This window comes from Muntiacus reevesi, chromosome 6 (genome assembly GCF_963930625.1).
Source record: "Muntiacus reevesi chromosome 6, mMunRee1.1, whole genome shotgun sequence".
NCBI lineage: Eukaryota > Metazoa > Chordata > Mammalia > Artiodactyla > Cervidae > Muntiacus > Muntiacus reevesi.
In genome coordinates this window covers 64,779,874-64,807,200 of record NC_089254.1, presented here as the reverse complement: position 1 = coordinate 64,807,200, position 27,327 = coordinate 64,779,874, and the positions used below count along the sequence as shown (strand labels likewise).

General features: G+C 36.3%; 1 protein-coding gene across 1 annotated transcript in view; it reads left to right on the top strand.

Annotated features, from left to right (window-relative positions):
* The window catches only part of TAX1BP1 (Tax1 binding protein 1), an 84,955-nt gene extending 57,852 nt beyond the window's left edge, over positions 1-27,103 (top strand). The window contains exons 14-18 of the mRNA XM_065939903.1: positions 2,477-2,548; positions 13,961-14,144; positions 14,491-14,639; positions 25,256-25,338; positions 25,949-27,103. Coding sequence (XP_065795975.1) covers positions 2,477-2,548; positions 13,961-14,144; positions 14,491-14,639; positions 25,256-25,338; positions 25,949-26,150 — 690 coding nt within the window. The 3' untranslated portion in view covers positions 26,151-27,103. The remainder of the gene's footprint in view (positions 1-2,476; positions 2,549-13,960; positions 14,145-14,490; positions 14,640-25,255; positions 25,339-25,948) is intronic.
* The last annotated feature ends 224 nt before the right edge of the window (positions 27,104-27,327 follow it).

Below are 27,327 nucleotides of genomic sequence, written 5' to 3'. Positions count from 1 at the left end.
TTCCAGCTGAGCTATTTCAAATCCTAAAAGATGATGCTGTTAAAGTGCACTTATTATGCCACCAAATTTGGAAAACTCAACAGTGGCCACAGGACTGGAAAAGGTCAGTTTTCATTCCAGTTCCAAAGAAGGGCAGTGCCAAAAAAATGTTCAAACTACTGTGCAAATACACTCATTTCACATGCTATCAAGGTAATGCTCAAAAATCCTTCAAGCTAGGCTTCAACAGTACGTGAATGGAGAGCTTCCAGATGTGCAGGCTGGATTTAGAAAAGACTGGATTTAGAAAAGAACCAGAGATCAAATTGCCAAAATTTGTTGGATCATGGAGAAAGCAAGGAAGTTCCAGAAAAACATCTTCACTGACTATGCTAAGGCCTTTGACAATGTGGATCACAGCAAACTGTGGGAAATTCTTTTTTTTTGGGGGGGGGGGGTGATTCTTAAAGAGAAGGGAATACCATACCATCTTATCTGACTGCTGAGAAACCTATATGCAGATCAAGAAGCAAGAGAACCAGACATGAAACAACAGATTTGTTCAAAATTGGGAAAGGAGTACTTCAAGGCTGTACATTGCCACCCTGCTTATTTAACTTCTGTGCAGAGTACATTATGGGAAATGCAAGGCTGGATGAAGCTTAAGCTGAAATCAAGATTTCCAGGAGAAATATCAGTAACCTCAGATATGCATATGACACCTCCCTATTGGCAGAAAGTGAAGAGGAACTAAAGGCCTCTTAATGAAGGTTAAAAAAGAGAGTGAAAGCTGGCTTAAAACCCAACATTCAAAAAACTAGGATCATGGCATCCGGTCCAATCACTTCATGGCAAACAGATGGGGAAACACTGGAAACAGTGACAGATTATATTTTTGGGGGCTCCAAAATCACTGCAGACAGTGACTTATGAAAATAAAAGATGCTTGCTCCTTGGAAGAAAAGCTATGACAAACTTAGACTGTATTAAAAAGTGGAGACATCATTTTGCTGACTAAGGTCTATCTAGTCAAAGCTATGGTTTTTTCCAGTAGTCATGTAAGGATGTGAGAATTGGACCATAGAGAAAGCTGAGTGCTGAAGAATCTTTGCTTTCAAACTGCGGTGCTGGAGAAGACTCTTGAGAGTCCTTTGGACATCAGATCAATCCTAAAGGAAATCAACCCTGAATATTCATTGGAAGGACTGATGCTGAAGCTCCAACACTTTGGTCACCTGATGCAACGAGTCAACTCATTTGAAAAGACCCTGATGCTGGGAAGGATTGAAGGCAGGAGGAGAAGAGGACAACAGAGGATGAGATGGTTGGATGGCATAACCGACTCAGTGGACATGAGTTTGAGCAAACTCCAGGAGATGGTGATGGACAGGGAAGCCTGGTGTACTGCAGTCCACGGGGTTGCAAAGAGTTGGATGCAACTGACTGAACAACAACAACAAAGACCTGTCAAAGACCATACAGGAAGGGAGGATATAACAGAGATGGCAAAGGAAAGAAGCATCTTTCTAACAGATGGAAAAGAATTAATATAGGTTTGGAGGTCAGAAGTAGAGAGCATATTCTGGGAGCTGTAACAGTCCTGAGTAATAGGTCTTTAATAACTGTAATATCTGTGATGGAGTAGATCATTGTGAAAGATAGGTTGAATCCAGATTTTGGGGAACTGTTTGGAATGTGGGTGCTATTTGCTGTTAAATATTTTCTAGGAGAAAAAGAGACCCAACCAGAGTGGGTCTTAATGAAAATAATTTGGTAGCATGGAGAGGATTTCCAGGTGGGAAGGATTTTTGAAGATAAGAAAATTAGGTACAGATATGCTTGGAATGAGTTGATAAAGGACTACCTCTTTTGGGTACCTTCCCCATTCATCATCCATTGAATTTATCAAGGAAAGCTTTAAATCTTGGGGAAGAATGCGTGTGGCGCATAAGTTAATATTTGTGATTTATTCATATGAGCATGATAGTTGAAGGCATAGAAGAAAGGGAGTTTTCCAAGAATGCAGAGAGAAGAAGCCAAAGAAGAAACTGGAGAATACTTGTAATTGTGAATAAGTGTACTTTAAAAAAGAGGATTAGAGGATGACAGTGTTGGCACCATTTCATAAAAGCCAGGAGAGAAGTTTTAAGAGTGAGGCACGTTCATAAAAAATGACAAGTAATTCAGGGACTTCCCTGACAGTGCAGTGGCTGGGTCTCTGCATTACCATTGCAGGGCATGCAGGTTCAGTCCCTGATCAAGGATCCAGGTTCCTGCATGCTGCAGGGTGGCAAAATAAAAATAATAAAATAATCTTGAAACACATCAGAAACACAATAGTGATAAGTTCAGAGATATCAAAGAATAAGATCCATAGGAAATACATGGATATGGTAATAGGGTTTATTTTAATAGAAGGGTATAAATTAGCTCTTGAAGGGTAAAAAGAGGGTAGATGATGAAAAATAATTAATGATCATTTCTTTCTCTCCCTCAGCTTCAGTTGGCAGAGAAAGAAAAAGAGATAAGTGGCCTAACTTCATATTGGGAAAACCTTTCCAGGGAGAAGGTACTGAATAATGTCCTTGAAAAATTTCATATGACACTGAATGGTAAAACAGCTTTTTGAAGGGACAAAAATGTAATTTTTTCTTTTTAAGTTAAATGAAGAAAAGACAAACAGGTAGAAAAAACATTTTTTAGTTTTATAATATTTTTAAAATATTTTGATAGAAAAATGCTTAAGTGTCGAGACTTAGTTTGACTTTTGTTACATGGTTTGGATTTAACAAATTTTAGTGTTCAAATTTATAAAAGTAAACAAATTTAAAATTATGCTTAATGTATTTATTTGATTTTCTTTTGTAATAGGAAACATTCTAGGAGCTGTTTAATGATTTCTAGTATAACCTGATCTTCAGACAGAGCATACGTTTATAACATAAAATGTACTGTAATGCAGCATTTCTCACAGTAGGGTCTAAAGGGTCTTGTTAAGAATGATAAAAGACACTCCTATCACTGAGAAAATTCCAGAAGTTTTAGGAGGTCAGTGCCAGGAACTGGGGACAGGACCAAAAATATTTTTTATGTTACAGTATACATTTATGTATGTATGTATATAGGTATGTCTGTACAATCTTCCCTCTGTGTCTTTGGGGTTGGTTTCTAGAGCCCCCTCTAAGGATGCCAGAATCCAAGGATGCTAAAGTCCCTGTGTGAAATGGTGTAGTACCATTGGCCCTGAGTATCCATGCATTCTGCATTGGCCGATTCAGAGGGCCAACTGTATTTTAAATTTACACTTGGATATCTCTGTTATGTGTGTTTATCTAATCTGATATTAATAGATATCATCTTCCTACTTGGTACTCATCAGTATGAGCTCTTTTTAGTAGTGGGTTAAGAATTTTTTGCTTTTCACGTAGTCCCATATTTGGTTAGTGGGAACACCTTTGAACTGGTCCCTGGTGTGCCCCAATATCAAAAGGATGGTGTTGGTTTTTTGAGCACTTAATTTTTTTCTAGCGTTGCAAGATAGTCTCAAATGTTTATTTCACCATTCATCTTTGGAGTTGGCCATTTTTTGTAAGAAAGAATCTGACATTAACTTCTCTAAGGAGTTCTGGTTGCTTATTATTGGGAAATGCTGCTTAGAACCCAGAATTCAGGCTCTCTGTATATCTTCATTATTCCTGGTGCCCATTGCTTCTGGATCCTTTCAGCGCCAGAGCTGGGAAAGGTTTGTATTTTAGATATTGTGAATTCTAGTCCAACTCAACTAGTTCTTCCTTGCCTTTTTTTTTAAAAAGGCATTTTTAATAGAAGTTATTGCAGTAATTTCATCTAGCTACAGAGAGATGATCAGGATGAGGATGTTGGTTGTATTGTTGTTCTTATTTTTTTGCCGTGCCATCTGGCTTGCAGGATCTTAGTTTCACACAGGGATCAAACCCAGGCCCTGGCAGTGGACTGGTAGAATCCTAACCACTAGATTGCCAGGGAAATCCTCCCTGTTTTCCTTAATTCCTATTTGTACACCTTTTCCTCAGTGAGAATCCTGTGCTCAATGGTGTCAGCACATTTAATCTATTTGGTAGTTCCAGTATCTCACATAAAACAGTTTCAGGATTGCTAGAGCTATGTCCACTAAGACAAGGAAACCTGTTATAAGAGTAGAATTCAATTCAAGATTGTTTGCAATTCTTCCCTCCCCAGCCCATCCCCGGGTTGTCACTATATTGTGTTTGAATGTTACTTGCTAGTTCTCTCCCCCTCACCCTCTCATCCTCCTCCCTGCCTTCGGTACGTGGGAACGTAAAATGACAGGTGGGTTAAAAAGATCTCTGGAAACAAACAGTGGGTTGTGCTGTGCGTGCTTAGGTGTTCAGTCATGTCCAGCTCTCTGTAGTCCCTGGAACCGTAGCCCGCCAGGCTCCTCTGTCTGTTTTCCAGGCAAGAATATTGGAGTTGGGTTTCCTACTCCAGGGGATCTTCCCTACCCAGGGAGCGAGCCCATGTCTCTTGTGTGGATTCTTTACCACTAGTGTCACCTGGGAAGCCCTAAATGGTGGATTGAAGCTAATTAAAACAATAGGAGCACAAATGAAGAGTAAGAAAACAATTTTTTATTTCTGGTATGAGTTTTGGTCAAGTGTATTTCACAGTTAAAGCAATGATGACCTAATTAGATTTGACAGAAAGTTGACAAAATATGTATTTCAAATGCTTAAGACCACTTTGTGAAATATGAATTAAGTAATTCTTGGTAAGAAACCCAACTCCTAAGTGTATTTTTGTGCTTGGAGTTACTAGCTCATGTTGGAGAGAAGCAATTAAGATACTTTATTTTTATACATTTTACATATATAAAATATGTTTCATATATAAAAATTAACATAAAATCATTATTTATATTTAGAATATATTTTATAGTTTTGTAGTTTCATATATGATAGTGAAAGTGCTGAATGGTTATAACCATCTGTACATTTTGCTGAGTTACAGATGGCTCACATCACAGAAAATAATATATAGTGACTTATTAATTATGCTGCAGTTTAGATAATCTTGCAAGACTGCAATCAGTCTGTTAGATGGGGCTCAGTCATCTTAATATAGACCTACTTCTGAGCTCACTTGTTGCTGGGATTCATTTCCTTGGGGGTTGTTCGATAAGTGCCATACTTCGTACTCTGCCATCTTCCAATCTTCCATGAGGTCACTCCTCTCCTCTCTCTCTTTTTAATTCCTCTTCCCTCTGCTCTGTGTTTGACAGAAGTAAAAGATTATTCAAACCACAGGCGGGTAACCTTTTAAAAATGTAAAGTTGATACTTTCCTTGCTTGAAGCTCCTTATGGGCCTCCCATGTACTTGTGCATATAAGATAAATGACAACATTCTTTTCTGTTTGTGCTGTGTGGCCTGCAGGATCTTAGTTCCCTGACCAGGGGTTGAACCCATACCCTTGACAGTGAAACCATGGTGTCCTAACCACTGGACTACCAGGGAATCCCTCCAGAATTCTTAGTATAGATTATAATCTTTCATATGACTAGCCTCTCTCTCAACCCCTTTTAAGCCACAGTTTGTTTGATTCTCCTCTGTTGTAGAATTCCTCTCAGTAGTAGTTCTGAGTCTTGAGCGAGCTTGCATCAGAATCATCTGTATGATGTGCTAAAGCACAGCTTTCTGGGTTCTATTCCCAGAGTTTCTGATTTGTAGGTCAGGGATGGGGCTTGAGATTTGCATTTCTGACAAGTTGCTGCTGATGGTGCTGCTCTGGGGATTGCATTTTGAGAACTGTTACAGTCACTCGGGCCTTAAAACTCATAAATTGCTTTCTTGTTTCAGGGCCCTTGTTCATGTACTTTGCCAAGAATATTCTTGCCTACAATTCTTTGGTAGTTAACTTTAAACTAGAAAAGTCTGGAAAGAATTTAAACATATATAAGAAGAGAATAATGTAATGAACTCTGTTGTATTGCTCACCCAGCAATCAACAGATGTTACTTTATGGCTGTCTTATTGTTTCAACCGTTTTCCTTCTGTTTTAACCCAGTGGTATTTTTTTCAAGTATATCCCCAAATCTTTTAATATTTTCTTCTAAATATTTAAGTACTCCTACTACTCTTGACTTATGCTTTAAGTCTCAGGTTAAATGACTCTTCTTCAGAGAGGCCTTCTTTGACCTCTTGTTCTATTAGGTATCTCTATTAAACTTACACCTGGGAATTGTACTTTTATTTTACAGCACTTACCATAATTTGTAACTAATACTTATTTCTGTATGTATTTCTCTTAATTAAAACTCCCTTCGCTTAATTATAAGGTCCATGAAGACAGGAATCATGTCTGTTTTATTCACCATTGTATTTGTAGTCTCTACTCCAGTGTTCTGGCCTGGAGAATTCCATGGACTGTATAGTCCATGGGATTGCAAAGAGTTGGACATGGCTGAGTGACTGTCACTCATAGTGTTTGATATTTGAAGTTAAATATTTGTTGAATGACTAAACAAATTAATGTTAATGGGTCAAACATAATTTATAGCATTTGCTTATAAAAACATTTGGTAAAAGAAATGTACTGGCATCAGCAGTTTTATTATCAGTTAATGCCCTACCGTGTCAGGAATGCAATAGAAGTAGGCCAGTTTGCTTTCTACTTCCTTTCTTCTTGAGTTACTCTTAATTTTCCTGCTAGTGATACTGTAGTTTTATGTTACTTTTAAAGAGTGTATTTATAAGGATTTCTGTTTGCTATTTCAGCAACTTGCTTAATGTTTGTCTTTTCCCAGTGTTTTTTTAGAACCCTTACTCCTCTTTAAGGTTAGGATTGAATCCTTTTCCTTCAGCACTGAAACCTAGATCCAAATAGTGCCTGGGATAAACCAAATGATCATTGAGCGTTAGTTGAATGAGTAAATAAAAAGAAAAAAAAAAAAAAGATGAATCATCATCTAACAGAATGTGTATTTTACTTGTTTTGTTTCCTGTTCATTTACCCTGCTCTAGATACAGACTTCACATGAGCAGGAATTTTTGTATGTTTTGGTTGTACCTGAATCTCTAGTGCCTGGAGAGCAGTGTCTGCCACATATTAGATACTCAATAAATATTTATTGAACATTGTTGTTGTTCATTTGCCCAATTGTGTCAGACTTTGTGATCCCATGGACTACAGCACGCCAGACCTCTCTTTTCCTCACCATCTCCCAAAGTTTGCCCAAGTTCATGTCCATTGCATTGGCAATGCTATCCAGCCATCTTATCCTCTGACGCCCTCTTCTTCTGCCCTCAATCTTTCCCAGCATCAGGAACTTTTCCCGTGAGTCAGCTCTTCATATCAGATGACCAAAATACTAGGGCTTCAACTTCAGCATCAGCCCTTCCAGTGAGTATTCCGGGTTGATTTCCCTTAAGATTGACTGGTTTGATCTCCTTGCCATTCAGGGGACTCTCCAGCACCATGGTTTGAAGGCATCAATTCTTTGGCGCTTTGCCTTCTTTACGGTCCAGCTCTCATAACCGTACGTTACCACTGGGAAGATCATAGCCTTGACTATGTGGACCTTGATGGCAGAGTAATGTCTCTGGTTTTCAGCACATTGTCTAGGTTTGTCATAGCTTTCCTTCCAAGAAGCAAACAGCTTCTGATTTCATGACTGCAGTCACCATCCACAGTGATTTGAGAGCACAAGAGGAAATCTGTCACTGCTTCCCCCTTTTCCCCATCTCTTTGCCATGAAGTAATGGGGCCAGATGCCATGATCTTAGTTTTTTTAATATTTGGTTTTAAGCCGACTCTTTCACTCTCGTCCTTCACCCTCATCAAGAGGCTCTTCAGTTTCTCTTCACTTTCTGCCACTAGAGTGGTATCATATGCATATCTGAGGTTGTTGATGTTTCTCCTGCCTATCTTGATTCCAGCTTGTAACTCATCCGGCCTGGCATTTCTTATGATGTGTTCTCAGTGTATGGATTAAACAGACAGGGTAAGAGCAGACAGCCCTGTCGTTCTCCTTTCTCAACCTTGAATGAATCAGTTGTTCCATACAGGGTTCTAACTGTTGCTTCTTGACCTGTATACAGGTTTCTCAGGAGACAGGTAAGATGTTCTGGTATTCCCATCTCTTTAAGAGCTTTCCACGGTTTATTATGATCTACACCGTCAAGGGCTTTGGTGTAGTTGATGAAATAGAGGTAGATGTCTTTTTTGAATTCCACGGCTTTCTCAATGATTCAGAGAATGTTGGCAATTTGACGTCTGGTTCCTCTTTCTCAGTAACATAGTTATTGAACATATGTGTGAATAAAAATTCATTATTGTTTTTTAGAGTAACTTGCTCAGTAGTATCATACAAATATATATTTTAAAAGTAACTTTTAATAGTATGAAGTAATTTAGTATGTCTTAGAAACTCTACCAATTTAAATGTATTTAGAAATTTAACATATCTTAAAATGTCATTCCAAAAACCACTGCTTAGGATTATTTATCATTTTCATACTATTTCAAATATTTTGTATAACCCCCTTACTAGAAATCTGAAAAGGCAAGAGAAAAGAAAACAATAAAGCAGAAAGCACAGTGGCAAAGAATGATAAAAATGATGGTGGGAAGTATTTTATTAACTATTACTAGAGAAAAAATAAAAAATATTTTTAAAGTAAAACTGTTTCTAAATGTTCTTTAACATCAGGTGCCTGATTAGCATTTTTTCTGAATTTTGTTTCATCTTTCCAGATGATCTGCTTCCTTTTTGAGAATAGAAGAGTAATATTTGTATGTAGCTATAAATGATTAATGGAAGTTATCTTGAGTATATCTGTGATTTTTGTGGGTGACAAAGGCAGTGCAACTGCTGCTGTGGTTTTTGCCTGCATCCATAATTGAAGAAAATGATAAATTTAAGTTAGAAGTTAGTGAAAAGATGCAGTTTTTTTCCATCTAAGTTCATGGATATCCTGAATTCTAAACATGGATCCTTTGGAGGAGGGTTGGGTGCATTGTGAATATAAATTTAAAACTCTTTTCTAAGTTAACAGTTCAGTCTTCTGATTTGCCAAACAACCCAATCAGAACAATTTTGTCCATGTTCCTCTATTTTGTTTAGCCTGCCTCCATTTTCCCCCATGAGGAGTCAAAGCTGCTTATTACTCCTGTTCTTACCCTTATATTATTTGCAGAGGATTTGTTGTGTCTTTGATCTTAAAGGAGTGGAGTATGAGCCTAGAATAAATTCTTTATTAGGTTGAAATTCTCTGTGATGTTCCTTGTCTATATTAGTACATGTATAAATCTTTTGATAAAACCCTGACTTCATTTAAGTAGTTTATTCTTTGCTTATAGAAAAATACTCCTTTAAACTGATTTGTACTTTTATAGAAGTATTTTCTCATGTCTAACTCTTTTGCTGCTTCCATGCCTTTCCCCCCTCTTTTCTTGAATCATCTTTGAAGTATTTTTTATATTTACTCTCTCCCCTTTTCTCTGTTCATATTATCACTTTCACATCCTGAATCACTACAGCAATGTGAATGGGGTTTTTGATTGGCAGGAGATGAGGGAATATCCATTGAGGGCTTGCTATGTTTTAAACAGCCCCCTCATTTCTCAGTAGTCCTCTGAGGCCTGTAGAAGGTAAGTTCCTCAGGGTTATTTGTGCTGGAACTGACAAGCAAATTCTGGTCGGACTCCAGTCCACCGTGTCATGCTGCCTCCCTAATTGTTTATACTTTGAGGTGTGCTCGCTATAGTTCGCCAGATTAACCTTGCTCAGAACTGTTTCATGGTGGTGGTGGTGGTGCTGTTCAGGATCTGTTAGGCCCACTGTAGTGAACTGATAGGTCTTAAACTGTATGACAGACAGATCTGGCATAATGCCCTTGAGCTGTGTTTTTAGATATATTTCTTCTACTCTTAAAATGAATCCTGTGTTCTAGGTAAGTCATTCACTTACCAGTCCTCCATTATGTTGTATTTCTTATGCCTTCTCTACTCTTTTCACGTGCTTAGCAAGAACTTTTAATCCCCATTTCTCTTCTCAAGCCTAAACTGACTTGCATTTTTCATGTTTACCAGTTTTGCTCTCAGGGCTTCCTTAGTAGCTCAGATGGTCAAGCATCTGCCTGCAATGCAGAAGACCTGGGTTCTATCCCTGTTCCAGGAAGATCCCCAGGAGAAGGAAATGGCAGTCCACTTTAGTATTTTTGCCTGAAGAATTTGGAGGAACTTGGTGGGCTAGTCCATGGGGCTCACAAAGAGTCGGACACAACTGAGCAACTAACACACAAGCTAGTTTTGCTCTCAATGATAATGATTTACTTCATTTTAAGGCTACTTACCCTATTTTAAGGTCACTTTATAGGTAAAAATTTAACATAGAGTCTTATCTTGAGTACTCCCAAGGGATGACAGTCAGCAAAACCAGCTAAATTTTACTTTACAGGTGAAAATTTTTATCCTTACATCCTTTGTTAATATTTTTGGTTGATTTTATTTTTTTAAACCGCTCTATTGAGGTGCAATTTACATATGATAAAATTCTCCCATTTTAAGTGCAATGCAGTGAATTTTGGCAGATATATAGTACTGTAACTATTATTACATTCAAACTATAGAATGTTTTATTGCTGCACATGCTTGTGCTCATATGTACTCCGTTCCTCCAACTACCCCCAGTCCCAGACAACCACTGATCCGCTTTCTTCTACTCTACAGTTTTACTTTTTCTAGCATTTCATAAAAATATGATCATACAGAATTTATTCATTTGTTGATTATGGACATTAATCCTTTTACTAGCTGATGGACGTTCAAATGATTTCTCATGTTTTGGTTATGATTAAGACTGCTATGAACATCCTCTTCCAAGTTTTTCCTGTGGATATGACTTTCTTTTTTTTTTTCTTTTTTTGAGTAGATACTTAGGAAGGGAATTGCTGGTTTGTGTGGTATGTCTGTGTTTTTAAGAAACAGCCAGATTGTTTTCCAAAGAGGATGTACCACTTTGCATTCCCACTGCAGTGTATGAGCATTCCAGTCACTAGCCCTTGGTATTAACAGTTTTTAATTATAGTAATTCTATTGGCTATGTAGGGTTGCCTTGTTAAAATTATAGTTTAATTTCTCTGAAGACTAGGGTTTTTTAAAATTATTATTGTTTCTTAATGTTAACCTTAACATTTTTTTTAAAATTGAAGTATAGTTAATTTACATTATTGTGTTTTTGGTGTACAGCATAGTGATTCAGTATTTTTGCAGATTATACTCCATTACAGGTTATTACAAGATAATGGATGCCCCTGTGCCCCACAGTAAATCCATGTTGTTTATTTTATATGTAGTAACTTGCATCTGTAATCTCATACCCCTAATTTGTCCTTTTCCTTTGGTAGCTACAAGTTTTCTGTATCTGTGAGTTTGTTTCTTTTTTGTATGTACAGTTATGCATATTTTTTAGATTCCATGTGTGTAAGTGATACCATATAGTCTTTATCTTTGACTTACTGCATCAAGTGAATGCATACACACATACATAGCATCTTAATCCAGTCATCTGTTGATGAGCCTTAGGTTATTTTCATGCATATCTTGGCTATTTTAAATAGTGCTGCTATGAATATTGGGATGTATATATCTTTTAAGATTAGTTTTTGTTTTTGTTTTTTTTCCTTCTGGACAGTCCTTGATGACTAACTGGTGATGCTCAGTATCTTTTCTTGTGCCTGCAGGCCATTCATGTATATTTTTTTGCGAATGTTCATATCTTTTACCTAATTTTTTAAATTGGGTTATTTTCTTTGGTTTTTGGTTTGGAGTTTTAAAAAATATATTCCAAATCCAATTTCTTTTGTTAGGTATTTTGGAAATACTTTATCCCAATTTGTGGCTCATCTTTTCATTTTTAAAAGAAACTAGCTTTTGAAGAGCAGAAGCTGCTAATTCTGAAGTAGTATAGTTCAGCAATATTTTTCTTAATGGTTCAAGCTATATTTGTCCTATATGGAATTTTTGCCTGGCCCAGAGTAACAAAGATTTTTCTCCTACTTTTTCATCTAGTATATTTATATTTTCAGCTCTTATATTTAGATTTATGATTTATTTAAAATTGTGTATGGAATGACAGTCAAAAAATTTTTGTTTATATGCAGATAGCCAGGGTTTTTTTTTTTTTTTTTTTTTTTAGCATCAGATGTCTAAAAGAATGTGTTTTCCTCCACTGAATTATATCTTCATCTTTGAAAATTAATTGGCAATGAGTATAGATATATTTTTGGAATCTCTTTTCTGTTTTATTTATATTAGGGTCAACATACTAAAGTCTACATCTGAATTTGGCTTGTGATCTGTTTTTGTAAATGAAGTTTTTTTAAAGCACATTGCCATGTCAATTCATTTTTAGGTAATTGTCTGTGACAACAGCAGAGATAGATTTGTGTAGCTGTGACAGACTGTGTTCTACAAAGCTGAAAATATCTACCATTAGGCTCTTTATGGAAAAAGTTTGGCTATGCCTGATCTATGTATTTATCCTTATGCCAGAACTACTCAGTTGATGACTATAGCTTTTATAATAAGTTTTGAAATCAGATTGTGTAAGTCTTGAAGTTCTACTTTTTAAAAATGAGCTGTTCCAGGACTTTTGTGTTTCAGTGTACATTTTAGAATCAAGTTTGTCAATTTATACAAAAACCTGCTGGAATTTTGAATCTGTGAATCAATTTGAGGGGAATTTAATAGTATAAAAAGATGTTTTCCAGTCCATGAATGTGATATATTTCTCCATTTGTTGAGCCTTCTGTATCTCTCAGTAATGTTTATGGTCTTTAGTTTATAGACCGTGTACATCTTTTGCTAAATTTATTCCTAAGTATTTTTTTTATCTATTAATGCTTTTTAAAATAAAAAGAATTTTTTAAATTTCATTTTTCAGTTGTGTGTTGCTGACAATACAGTTGGTTGGTTTTTTTTTTTTTTTTATATTGACCTTATATTCTGCAGCCATGCGAAATTAACTCATTCTCCTAGTTCTAGTAGATTTCCTTAGGATTTTCCTACTACTATGATGATGTCATCTGTGAATAAAGATGGTTTTACTTCCTCCTTTCCAATCTGTCTGCGTTAATCTTGCGTTAACCTTAACACTGTTTAGTACCTCCAGGATAATGTTGCATAGAAGTGGTTAGCAGACTTTCTTGCCTTAATATTTGATCTTAGATAGAGTCACTTAACTTTTTATCATTAAGATTCACTGTTGGTTTTTGTTAACATCACTTTATTTTTTTAAACCATGAATGCATGTTGGATTTTGTAAAATGTTTCTTTGTGAATTTATTGAAATGATCATACAGTTTTTCCTTTAGTCTGTGAACATGATGAATTGCATTGATTTTTGTATGTTAAACTAATTTTGCTTTCTTGTGATAAAATCCACTTGGTCATGATATATTACTTTTAATATTGAATTTGATTTCTTAAGGATTTTTGCATTAGTATTCATGAGGGTCTGCAGTTGCAGTCTGCAGTTTTCCTGTGATGTCAGTGGTTTGGGTATCAGGATAATACTGGCCTTATAAAGTGCTGAGAAAGTGTTTTGCTAAGAGTTTATACAGGATTAATATATTTTTTAAAATGTTTGATAGAATTTACTAGGGAAGTAGTCCGAGTTGTTTTTTGCCTTAATGATTTTTACTAATAGCTAAATTATAAAAGATTCATAATTTCCCCTCAGCTCAATGAAAAGGGTACTTTAATTGGCACAGTTTGAAAATATATATTGGGCTTTATCTTGCTTTCTAGTTTTGTTAAGTGCGGGAGGGACATTTATGAGAAGTTGAGAACCAACATTTCCAACTGTATCCTTTAAATATAATAGGGAAATCATTGTAATATTTTGGCTAAATGTTTAAGCTTTTCTTGTTATAAAATACTCAATTGCTTTGCTTTTTCACCTTCTTTTTTGTTAATTTCAGGAACATAAAAGGAGTGTAGAAAATCAAGCAGAAAGGAAATTGGAAGGTCAGAATTCCCAAAGTCCTCATCAGATCTCACAGTGTCTCAAAACAAGCTTAGAGAAAAGTGGTCATGTTCCTGCAGTGTCAAATACACAACCAGTTCTGCAGTATGGTAATCCTTATGCAACACCAGAAACAAGAGGTTATTAAAACTTTTTTTGTTGGGATTAGCCAAATACGGAGGTTTTTTTTGTTTGTATCTTTGTGGGATTAGAGAACTGTTTAGTTGGTATAATCAACTCTAATAGAAATCCCGTTTTATAACAAACAGTTTTAATGTTTAACACTAACTGGCTTCATCTAGAAGCGATACACCATGAATGAGGAGTCTATTTGCTTATTACGCATAGTTTAAAGGTCATTTGGGTTAAAAACATTTTTTTGGATACACTAAAATGGTTCTTTATGTTCTGTTCATCTTTGCTATAGATAGGGATTCTAATTCTAGGACCAGGTTTTACCCTACCCTTCCAAAATTTTTATTTCAGATGGAGCAGATGGTGCTTTTTACCCAGATGAAATCCAAAGGCCACCTGTGAGAGTACCCTCTTGGGGACTGGAGGATAATGTTGTTTGCAGCCAGCCTGCTCGAAACCTAAGCCGCCCTGATGGTTTAGAAGACCCTGAGGATAGTAAAGTAAATTGAATTTCCATTTTCTGAGCTTGTCTCTTTTATTTTTGTCCTGTGTAGAGAGTTACGTGTGTGTGGGAAGAGAGAATATGTGCACTTGTGTGTACACATGATTGCTTGCTTCATCTTTTTGAATAAGTTTCAGAAGGATACTTTACAATTTATTTGGAAGATGATCTTAGAATATTGTAGTTGTAAGATAGTTTAATGTTTTTCTAAAAATGATGCTAATTATAAATCTTCATTCTCCCAAGAATCATTTTTTATAATTTAATTTTTGGCTGTGCTGGGTCTTCCTTGATGTGAAGGCTTTTCTCAAGTTGTGGAATGCGGGGGCTACTCTCTTGTTGTGGTGCCCAGGCTTCTCATTGTGGTGGCTTCTGTTGTTGTAGAGCACGGGCTTTAGGGTACTTGGGCTTCAGTAGTTGCAGCACTTGGGCTCAGTACTCATGCTTTCTGGGCTCTAGAGTACAGGCTCAGTAGTTGTGATCCATGGGCTTAGTTTGTTCTGTAGCATTGGGATCTTCCTGGATCAAGGATCGAACCTGTGTCTCTTTCCTTGGCTGGTGGGTTCTATACCACCAGGAAAGTCCCCAAGGTAATTTCATCTTAAAATTTTTTAAAAAGTTGAGTCGCAGTTGACCTGTAACATACTAGTTTAAGGTGTGCAGCATAATGGTACTTGTGTGTACTACAGAATAACAAGTCTAGGTAACGTCCATCATCTACAGTTGTAATTTTTTTCTTTGTGATGAGAAGATTTAAGGTCTGCTCTCTTCAGTTCAGTCGCCCAATCGTGTCTGACTCTTTGCGACCCCATGAATCACAGCACGCCAGGCCTCCCTGTCCATCACCTACTCCCAGAGTTTACTCAAACTCATGTCCATCGAGTCGGTGATGCCATCCAGCCATCTCATCCTCTGTCGTCCCCTTCTCCTCCTGCACCCAATCCTTCCCAGCATCAGGGTCTTTTCCAATGAGTCAGCTCTTCGCATGAGGTGGCCAAAGTATTGGAGTTTCAGCTTCAGCATCAGTCCTTCCAGTGAATACCCAGGACTGATCTCCTTTAGGATGGACTGGTTGGATCTCCTTGCAGTCCAAGGGACTCTCAAGAGTCCTTTCTCCAACACCACAGTTCAAAAGCATCAATATTTCGGCGCTCAGCTTTCTTCACAGTCCAACTCACATCCATACGTGACCACTGGAAAAACCATAGCCTTGACTAGCAACTTTCACATATATAATACAGTATTAACTGTAGTCACAGATGGTTTAATCTTAATTATCACAGAGTAATTTACTATATTCTTTTGATTATAGATGTTCTAGATCAGAAGAAACAAAGTGTAATGACAATATTATGCTCTGGTGTGCTGCTTTACAGTTTTGTACTTATTAATATATCCCATTTTAAATTATAAGATGAACTCTTTGTTATCTTTAGCTTAGAAAGAGGAAGAAGTGTGTGTATCTTTTTTTTTTGAGAAATACTCTTGTAGACATCATTTGTATTTAATCTCGGCAGCACAATACTGATGGTAATTGAATCAGTTTATGTTGCATGACATTCATTTTATCATTTAGGAGATTTCTTTACCATTTAATAGATAGACCTTACAGCAGCTCTTGTTGGATTTTCTGTGCATTAAGAATTTAAAAGAAATGCTTTATCGTGCTCTTTGCAAGTACAGTGGTATCATGACCTGTTTCTCATTTAATCTAGTTTGCTGCATTTAATTGCTATTAACCTTTGCAGAAACTGATCAGTGTTCAGACAGGCATGATTTTAGCCCTAGAGCTCAACACCCATAATGGAGAAAAATGTATTTCTCTCTCCTGCCTTTTGGCCTCCTGTGTCCATTACTGGGAATAATTAGGAAAACTGTCAGAACTTTTGTAGCCTATTTGAAGCCTAGAGTATTATCTTACTACTTTTTCACACCTTCACTTCACATTTTGCATATTTAATCTGATCATTCTTGGCACAGATGTTACATGTGACAAGCTCTTCTCTACTGTAGTCATCTGCTTCAGTTTAATTAGCAGAATGTTCTTTCTGATCTGTGTGCTTTGCCCTCCTGCAAACCCATGAGAAACAGTGTTAGAATCTTGTGCTCGTTTGCTGACATGCTTAAATTTGATAATGAGATGGAAGGGCTCTTAATAGGCACATTTTGGTAATTGTATTTTGCTATCAGAAAATTTTTCACATTAGACAAACTAATTTTCATGTATATTCAGACCTATTTTTTTTTTTTTTAATTCTTGTCATTACAACAACAAAAATCACTTGCAAATGAAATATTTTAGTAGTTTTAGTTAGAATAAAGAAAGCAGATTTGAGTTGACCTGTTCTTTTCTCTGGTTCTTTACCCTTGGAAGTATTTAACAGCCATGGGACACAGCACCTTTGAGTTGGGGCTGAAGCAGCTACACTTAACAGCCCCCTCTATAGTCATATTGCACCATATTCCCCGTACTGCCATAATCCCCTCCCTTCTTCACCAAAAACTTTGTTTCTATCAGATTAAAAAAGCCTTTTATGACTCATTCCCCTTTACCTAATAGTTATAACAGCAGTAACTGTAACACTCTAATTATGATGATGGTGATAGCTACAGATGTTTCTGTAGTTTTGACAGCCAGTGCTTTAATATGTTAACTCTCTATAGCTGTCCTATGAGGTAGGAACTGTTACTATTTCTGTTTTAAAATGTAGCAAACAGAGACACCAACTGGCCTGCTTCAGCTCATAGGGCTGGTCAGTGTACAGCCTCATCAGTTTGACTGTGGAAGCCGTGGTTTTACCGCCTATCAATCTGTCTAAACCAGAGGTTCCCAGACTTTTTCAGTTCATGGCACCTTCAGCATCAGTAAATTTTTTTTCCCATAGAATGTCATAGGCCAAAAGAACTACTAATGGTTTCCTAACAAATGTGTAGTAATTAACCATTTGAAAAAAAAAAAATACACATGAAATAAAGTTATATTTTTCTTAAATAACCTGTTCCAAATGGGATATATGTGGCTGTTGACCACCAGATGACTTCTCAAACCTTGAAATCAGATTGGACAAGTCATTTTCATTTCCTATTTCACATTGGTTTTCACTAGGCACCTGCTTTATATCTTAGCAACTGCCAAAATCTTAAGGGTAAGATGTCATTGAAAGGAACATAGCACTGTCTAATGTTGAAACTGTGAGCTGTCTTGAAATAGTTGTTTACATGGTATCTGACAATTAGAAAATTAAAAATAATTCATAGTACCTCTGTGAATTTGCTGTGGTGCCCTAGCCTTCTGCCCACTTTTTGGAATCATGGTATAAACCCTTACTAAACAAAAATATTATTGGATCAACACCATTGTCATCTCCTGGGAACTTGTTAGAAATGAAGAATCTTTGCCTCTACTCCAGATCTGCAGAGAATCAGACAAAATCTTTTAGTAATCATATGCTTAATAAAGCTTGAGTACACTAGGATGTTTAGACCAAAGTCCATCAGGCAAGGCTGAATTACTTTCTTTAACACACATCTCACTTTCCAGTTGTTTTTATATCTTTGTATAATGTGTTTCCCTTCCATCCATACTAGCTTTACTTCCTTCTCCTCTATCTCTGAAAGACTCAACACATGCTGTTTTTTTTTATCTCTCTCTTTTTTTAATTAGTAGGAGGCTAATTACTTTACAATATTGTAGTGGTTTTTGCCATACATTGACATGAATCAGCCATGGATTTACATGTGTTCCCCATCTTGAACCCTCCTCTCATCTCCCTCCCCATCCCATCCCTCTGGGTCATCCCAGTGCACCAGCCCTGAGCACTTGTCTCATGCATCCAACCTGGACTGGGAATCTGTTTCACACTTGATAATACACATGTTTCGATGCTGTTCTCTCAGATCATCCTACCCTTGCCTTCTCCCATAGAGTCCAAAAGTCTGTTCTATACATCTGTGTCTCTTTTTCTGTCTTGCATATAGAGTTACCATCTTTCTAAATTCCATATATATGCATTAGTATACTGTATTGGTGTTTATCTTTCTGGCTTACTTCACTCTGTATAATGGGCTCCAGTTTCATCCATCTCATTAGAACTGATTCAAATGAATTCTTTTTAATGGCTGAGTAATATTCCATGGTGTATATGTACCACAGCTTCCTTATCCATTTGTCTGCTGATGGACATCTAGGTTGCTTCCATGTCCTGGCTATTATAAACAGTGCTGCGATGAACATTGGGGTGCACGTGTCTCTTTCAGATCTGGTTTCCTTGGTGTGTATGCCCAGAAGTGGGATTGCTGGGTCATGTGGCAGTTCTATTTCCAGTTTTTTAAGGAATCTCCACACTGTTCTCCATAGTGGCTGTACTAGTTTGCATTCCCACCAACAGTGTAAGAGGGTTCCCTTTTCTCCACACCCTCTTCAGCATTTATTGCTTGTAGACTTTTGGATAGCAGCCATTCTGACTGGCTTGTAATGGTACCTCATTGTGGTTTTGATTTGCATTTCTCTGATAATGAGTGATGCTGAGCATCTTTTCATGTGTTTGTTAACCATCTGTATGTCTTCTCTGGAGAAATGTCTGTTTAGATCTTTGGCCCATTTTTTGATTGGGTCATTTATTTTTCTGGAATTGAGCTGCAGGAGTTGCTTGTATATTTTTGAGATTAATCCTTTGTTTCTTCGTTTGCTATTATTTTCTCCCATTCTGAAGGCTGTCTTTTCACCTTGCTTATAGTTTCCTTTGTTGTGCAAAAGCTTTTAAGTTTAATTAGGTCCCATTTGTTTCTTTTTGCTTTTATTTCCTATATTCTGGGAGGTGGGTCATAGAGTATCTTGCTGTGATTTATGTTGGAGAGTGTTTTGCCTATGTTCTCCTCTAGGAGTTTTATAGTTTCTGGTGTTACATTTAGATCTTTACTCCATTTTGAGTTTATTTTTGTGTATGGTGTTAGAGAGTGTTCTAGTCTCATTCTTTTACAAGTGGTTGACTAGTTTTCCCAGCACCACTTGTTAAAGAGGTTGTCTTTTTTCCATTGTATATTCTCGCCTCCTTTGTCGAAGATAAGGTGTCCATAGGTACGTGGATTTATCTCTGGGCTTTCTGTTTTGTTCCATTGATCTGTATTTCTGTCTTTGTCAACACATTCTATTAATGTGTAGTTTGTTGGCAGCTGCCATGAATCCTTCACTATGAATCCCCCAACTGAAGAGAGAGAATTTTGATATATACATTTTTTTTTCTGATGAGCTTTTTAGTTTTTGTTCTCAGAAGGATCTGTGATTTTCAAAGGGGCTATGTGAAATGGTGTATCATCATCATTTTGATTTTCTTTTCCCTGATGACTGACAATGTTGAGCATCTTTAATATGCTCATTGACTGTTTGTATATTTTCTTTGGGAAAATACGTATGTCTCTTGGCCATTTTAAAATAAAATTTAATTTAGGTCTTTGGTTCATTTTGAGTTAATTTTTGGATATGGAGAAAATAACATTTTTGTGGGCATTCTTTTCCATTATGGTTTATTACAGGATATTTAATATCCCTGTACTGTACAATAGCACTTTGTTGTTTATCCATTCTATATATAATAGTTTGCATCTGTTAGTCCCAAACTCCCAATCCAGCTCCCCTCTCCCCGCTGTGGGGACAAGTCTGTTCTTTAAGTCAGTGAGTCTGTTTCTGTTTCATAGATGAGTTTTATTTGTGTCATATTTTAGTATTTGTCTCTTGCTGAGTTACTTCACTTAGTATGATAATATGTAGGTCCATTCGTGTAGCTGCAAATGGCCACTCTTTTTATGACTGGAAATTGCAACCCACTCCAGTATTCTTGTCTGGAAAATTCCATGGATAGAGGAACCTGTGGTCGCAAAGAGTCAGACTTGACTGAGCAACTGAGCACTACTACATATTCTGTTGTGTGTGTGTGTACACATATAGTGTGTATATATGCAGTAGAATATGATATATATATTTATAATATATTCTGTTGTGTGTATATATATATATATATATACACATCACCATATCCATTTATCTGTCAATGGACATGTAGGTTGTTTCCATGTCTTGTCTATTGTAAATAGTGCTTCTATGACTATAGGGGTGCATGTATCTGAGAAGAGTGACAATTGAAAAGTAATCGAGATCTTATAAAATTATTTTCATTTTAAAAAATATCTTTATAGTTAGAAATTCAGTTGATATTCCTTCATTGACATATTACAGGAAATGGATGTTTGTTGCTGTTCAGTTGCTAAGTTGTGTTCAACTCTGTGACTCCATGGACTGCAGCACACCAGGCTTCCCTGTCCTTCACTGTCTCCCAGAGTTTGCTCAAACTCATGTACGTTTGGAGGAGTTTGAATAGTAACATCTCATGAAAAGAGGATGTTGACCAATATTAATAATACAGAGTTATGAAGGATAAAAATAAACATTTATTTAAAACTTTATGTAATAGTTACCCAGAGTTATTGGTACTCTGTTCTTATGTGTTGGTTTTGACCTGAGCAGATGTTTCTTAAAAGGATGTTCTTGAGCTAAAGTAATAATTATCAACTTAGTAATAAGTTCTGTTAGGTGGTAGATCTTTCTTCATTGATATTTATTACTAGTTCCTTAATGGCTCAGTGGTAAAGAATCTGCCTGCCACTGTAGGAGATACGGGTTTGATCCCTGGGTCAGGAAGGTCCCCTGGAGAAGGAAATGGCAACCCATTCTAGTATTCTTGCCAGGGAAATTCCATGAACAGAGGAGCCTTGTGGGCTATGGTCCATGGGGGGCGGGGTGGGGGTGGTTACAAAGAGTTGGACACGACTAAGCACCTAAACAACAAAAAATGATATCTAAATTATTTCAGTTAATAATTTCTGGCAAAGGTTGAGAAATGCTGATTATCTGAATCCTAATGATTCAAATGGTGTAACTGGGTGCATATTGATGGTTTGATCACGATTGCCTTTTTAATTGTGGTTGAATACATATAATGTAGAATTTGCCATCTTAACTATTTTTTAATACATGGTTCTATAGCAATAAGTACAGATGACCCTTAAACAACGTGAAGCTTAGGGGTGCCAACCCTCTATGCAGTTAAAAATCTGACTATAACTTATCGGTCCACTGTATCTGCACTTTTCTCTTGTATCCATGGCTCCACATTTGAAGATCCAGCCAACTGCAGATCATGTAGTATTGCAGTATTTACTACTGAAAAAGTCCCACATATAGGTAGATCTGCACAGTTCAAATCCTCATCGTTTGGTGGTCAACTGTATATTCATATTGTTGTACAACCAGTCTTGAGAACTCTCTTCATCTTGATAGAAACTCTCTACCTATTAAATGGCAGTTCCATCCCCCGTCCCCTGCTTCAGCCTGTCATCTGTCAAATTTGATTATTCTAGTACCTAGGGCTTCCCTGGTAGCTCAGCTGGTAAAGAAATCACCTACGATGCAGGAGATCCAGGTTGGATTCCTGAGTCAGGAAGATCCCCTGGAGAAGGATAGGTTACCCACTCCAGTATTCTTGGGCTTCCTGGGTTTCTCAGTCGGTAAAGAATCTGGCTGCAATGTGGGAGACCTGTGTTTGATCCCTCTGTTGGGAAGATCCCCTGGAGGGCATGGCAACCATTCCAGTAGCCTGGAGAGTCCCCATGGACAGAGTTGCCTGGTGGGCTACAGTCCATGGGGTTGCAAAGAGTCGGACATGACTGAGCGACTAAGCATAGCAGAGCAGCAGATACCTCATATAAGGAGAATCATATATAATGTTTATCTTTTTGTGGTGGGATTATTTCACTTAACATATGTCTTCAAGATTCATTTATCTTATAATGTGTCAGAATTTCCTTCCTTTTTAAGGCTAAGTAATGTATGTGTATACCATACATTGTATGTGTATGCCACATTTTGTTAATCCACGCATCCATTGGTAGACATTTGAATTGTTTACACCTTTAGGCTATTGTGAATAATGTGGATATGACCATAAGTGTACCAATATATCTGAGTTCCTATTTTCAGTTCTTTTGGACATATACCCAGAAGTGGAATTGTTGTGTCATATGGTAATTATATTTTTATGATCATGATTGTGTTTTGAATTTAGTATGATTAAATGTATCTTATCGTCTAAGAGATTGGTTAAACTCGTGATATGCTTTGATAAAAAGCAAGAATATTTTTATAACACTAGATTTTGAATTGAGCATCCTGTGAGAAGTTTTGGGTTTCAAGTAGGGCTTCAGTTTACTGTAATATATTTCCTTTGCTTAAAACCCAGTTTGCATTAGAAAGGGTATTATGCTGATGGGTCTAAAGGTATATGAACAAGTAGATGGCTTAGGCCTTTGTAGATTAAAATTCTATTGAAAATATTTTAAGAAAAATTCAATTATTTTCAATTGTTCATAAATACATTTCAGTGTGGTATTAAGCAGTTTTGTGAAAATATCTTGCTACTAATATTTTAAAACCTGATATTCAGAATCCTTTTGAGTTGACAACTTTCAGTGCTAAAACTTAAGTGAAAGCTTTCTAAAATAGAATACTAATAAATTTGAAGTTTATTAATTAAAAAATCAGTATTGAATGATGTCGTCACATTCTTTTAATGTATATAGTAAAGCTGTATGATGCAGTGTTGAAATCCTGTTGGCTGTTTTTGGTTCTTGTCTACCTTTCTCTTTTTTACCAGTAGCCATTTTTTTGTTGCTGGCAGTGAGCCTGCATTAATAGCCTCATTTCCCTGTCTGATTTGTTGTATGTAAGCTAGTATGGTTTGGAAATAGCCAAGCTCAATGAGTAAAATGGAGTAACTGTATTTGTGAGTGAAAACTTGGTCCTTTTGTGTGACAAGACCACCAGGGACTATATTATATTAATTGACTCCTCAGATTTTATTACATATTTAACCTATTCTCTGAGTAGGTGCTTTCTTATTTCATGACCGTCTCATTCTATCTAAAATTCTACCTGAGTCCCTCTCCCCTTTTATTCTGGTAGAAAATAGAGTAACAGAATTATCCTTACCAAATTATATATGGCTTAAAAAATATAAATTGCTTTTTTTTAAAATCCCCTTTTCCATATTTTATCAGTTGGGTTAACAGGTCTGATAGGTTGGTCTGAATCTAGCACCTTTGCATCAGACTCTATTGTTAGCTGATTCATGGAGGCAATAAATTGGTATAAGCTGTTAGCTGTTATTAAAAAAAAAAAACACAAAGGTAGTTATGAGGTTTTTGGCTCCATTATATATTTGGCACCAGAAGATTGTATTGTATTATAAACATCTCTTCAAGAATTTCTAAATGTAGAATATGAAGAGACCTTTCATTATGTTTTCATTTTCTTAAATAGCATGTATTTTACATACATGAGAAAATTTTGTTCACTATTTTATATGTAGTTGTTTAAGCCGATTCATGTTACAGGTATTGTTACTAGAAGGCCTAAATCTGGCAGCCAGAGTAATGTGGCACAGAATCACAATTTACCTGTCATACATATTAAGCTTAGCAGATTCAACTATGTATCATCTTCCCTCTGTATGTTTAGATTTTAAAACTGGATTTTAGTTAAAGACTTTAATTTTCGAAGTATACGAAATACTTGTCCAGTATTCCTCAGCTTCTCAATCTCCTATTAGATTACTGATCCTGTTTTTCTTTTGCTCAGGTATAGCCTAAGGGAATCATTTGTCAACAGAACTGTTTTCTCAGGTGATGCACATGGGCGAGGGAGAGTGGGGAGCCTCGTGTTACCCCACCCCCCTGACCCCTGTCTTTCAGGAGGGTATAATTGTCAGAGTAACAGCCATGTTATGCCATCCTTCCCCTTGTTGATGTAGTAGCAGTGTGCAAGTCTGTAAAGTGACCACTGGGATGCAGGCATGGAAATCCAAACCAGCATTTTGTTTTTGATCCCAACTCAGATTTACAGGGTTTTCAGCAGGCTACCTTGATAATCTGTTCATCAGGTAGTTAAATATTAAAAAAAAAAAAAATTAATCTCATTATTTTACAACACGGTTTTTGAGACCTATAGTTTGGTGCATTGCTTTGCTTTTAACACGGTTTTCCAGCTGAATTTTCTCATGTATTTGCCAACAAAATACACATGTAAACCTCACATATATTGCTAGTTTTCCTTTAATTTCTATGTATTGTGCAGTGGATGTATTTTGTCAAAGAAGATCCTGCCTGTCTTACACACTAGTAGGTATTTAATGAGAATAATAGAAAAAGTAATATAGTCTTAAGATTTTAATGAAAGTGGCCAGTGTATGGATGATAAAAATGTGATTAAGTTACCTACATATAGTTCAGAAGTATATTGATTTTCCTTCGCACACACGCAGGTGTAATACACTCTCCATTCCACTGAATACTGCTTTTTCTTTCAAGGTAAGACTTAGTCCACAGTGAAATACTCAGTAAAAACAAATTACTTTCAAACTTCTGTTTACAGGAAAATCTAATGAGAATAGAAGTAAAGTTTTTTAAAGTATAATCTGACTTCCTTTATATAGTGCTTGATTAAATTGAGGGACTTCTGTTTGGTTTCACTTTTCTCAAAAGTTGCAAAAATTGTTCTTTGCCTAGGAAGATGAGAAAGTGCCCACTGCTCCTGATCCTCCAAGTCAGCATTTACGTGGGCATGGAACAGGCTTTTGCTTTGATCCCAGGTAACTTCTCTCTTTTCTGTGTAGAATTGGGATTACCAGTGGTTCTCAGTGTATGGTCCTTGAAAGTTTAGTAGAAGTGCGTATTTCTAAGTTACAGGGCTGTAACTCAGACCTCCTGAACCCAGCATTCTCGTCATGGGCCCAACAATACGTACTTTAGTGTGCCCGGCTGGGTGGCGCTGATACATGCGGTCCTTTGAGAACCAGTGCTGTAAGCACCTTTAGTTGTTAAACTGAGTGAGCACTGTTCGGAAATTACAAGTTCAGTTAATCTTTATAGTTTCACAAAAGGCATTCTGTTAGTTAACAGTTGAAGAATTCTTGTCACTGAGCCTCATTTCACATGTGATTGTATTTTTTCTATTCGATGAGAAAAAGTTTTTGTCAATCTAGTTGTAAAATAAATTTAGAGGCTCTATAAGTGGTTTATAAAATTGTCAATAGCAAGCTTTTAGGACCAAGAAAAAGGTTCCTGGAGTAACTGAAGAGTTTCAAGGTAAGTTAAGCTGATACGGATATTAACTAGATAAATGCAGTCTTGCCATATCTGAAGATTACTGCTATTAGAAATCTTATCAGACATGTAATTCTTTCATTTTATTTCCTCAAGCTTTGATGTTCAGAAGAAATGTCCACTCTGTGAATTAATGTTCCCTCCTAACTATGATCAGAGCAAATTCGAAGAACATGTTGAAAGTCACTGGAAGGTGTGCCCAATGTGCAGTGAGCAGTTCCCTCCTGACTTTGACCAGCAGGTGTTTGAAAGGCATGTACAGACCCATTTTGATCAGAATGTTTTAAATTTTGATTAGTTACTTTTTTATTAGGAGTTAATAATACAGTTTAACAGTTGAAAAAAAATCACCTCACATAGAGCACTAAGGAGACCACAAGGGGTCACTTTCATGTACCCTCTAGTGCACTTTTCTGACCAAGAGCTACTTTGAGTTTGGTGTTACTAGGATCAGGGTCAGTCTTTGGCTTATCACTATCAATAAATGTAATTTTAACCTCTGTTAATCTTACCTGCTTAGGAAATTCTTGTGTGTTTGTATATTTATTCCCCATTTTGCAAAATTATATGAACGAAGGAAATAGGGATTATTTTAGCATTACCACACTGAAAAAAAAAAGCATAGTGTTATTTAGCAGAATAGTTACAAGATTCTGTTGACCTTGTTGCTTAAGCATGACTATTAAAAATTATGTAGTAAAAAAAATTTATCATAAGTCTTGCAAAGTAATTCTTTGAATATGAAAAAAAATTTTAACGCTCTTTAGAAAGGGAGCTGCATGTAGAATGAGATCACATGTTTGCAAGATAGCAATGATAGCAACTATCCTTTTATATTTGAGATGTTTGCTTTAGGAATTAATAGAAAGCATATTTTGCTAATTTTATGACTGAAGAAACTTTAGAGTACCTGAATAATTATTTTAAAGCCATCCTAAAGTTGTATTTCTGTCTGATGGGGAAATGGAACAAGATATATTGGTGTAATTGTTTTATATTAAATGATCTACTGAACAGTGGTGGTTGTGGCATAAAAATCACAGAAAATGTATTTTTTTTTCTCATTTTCCCGATAAGAGTATAACTTTAAAAAAATGTTCTCAGTAAGTGATTAAACATGTAATGCATAAACCCAAATCAAACTAATGTTATTTTTTATGTCTTTGATGTGTATAGTATTGACATTAAAGTGGACACATTTTTAGAGGTATGTAATTTCAGTCAAATAAATCTATTTGTGATCATCTTGAATGTCTTTTGGGTCCTAGGTCTTAAATTTTCTGAAATAATATAAATGTTAAGAATTTAAAATACAGACTTGTTGATTTTTCTTTTTGTAGTTATTAAAAATACTTAAGCATACTAGTTATCTAAGATATGAACCTAATACTTAGTGGCATTTTGAAGTGCTGTATGTAAACTGCATATACACCATCTGATTTGTATTTGTTTCTAGGAGCAGAATTTGTTATATC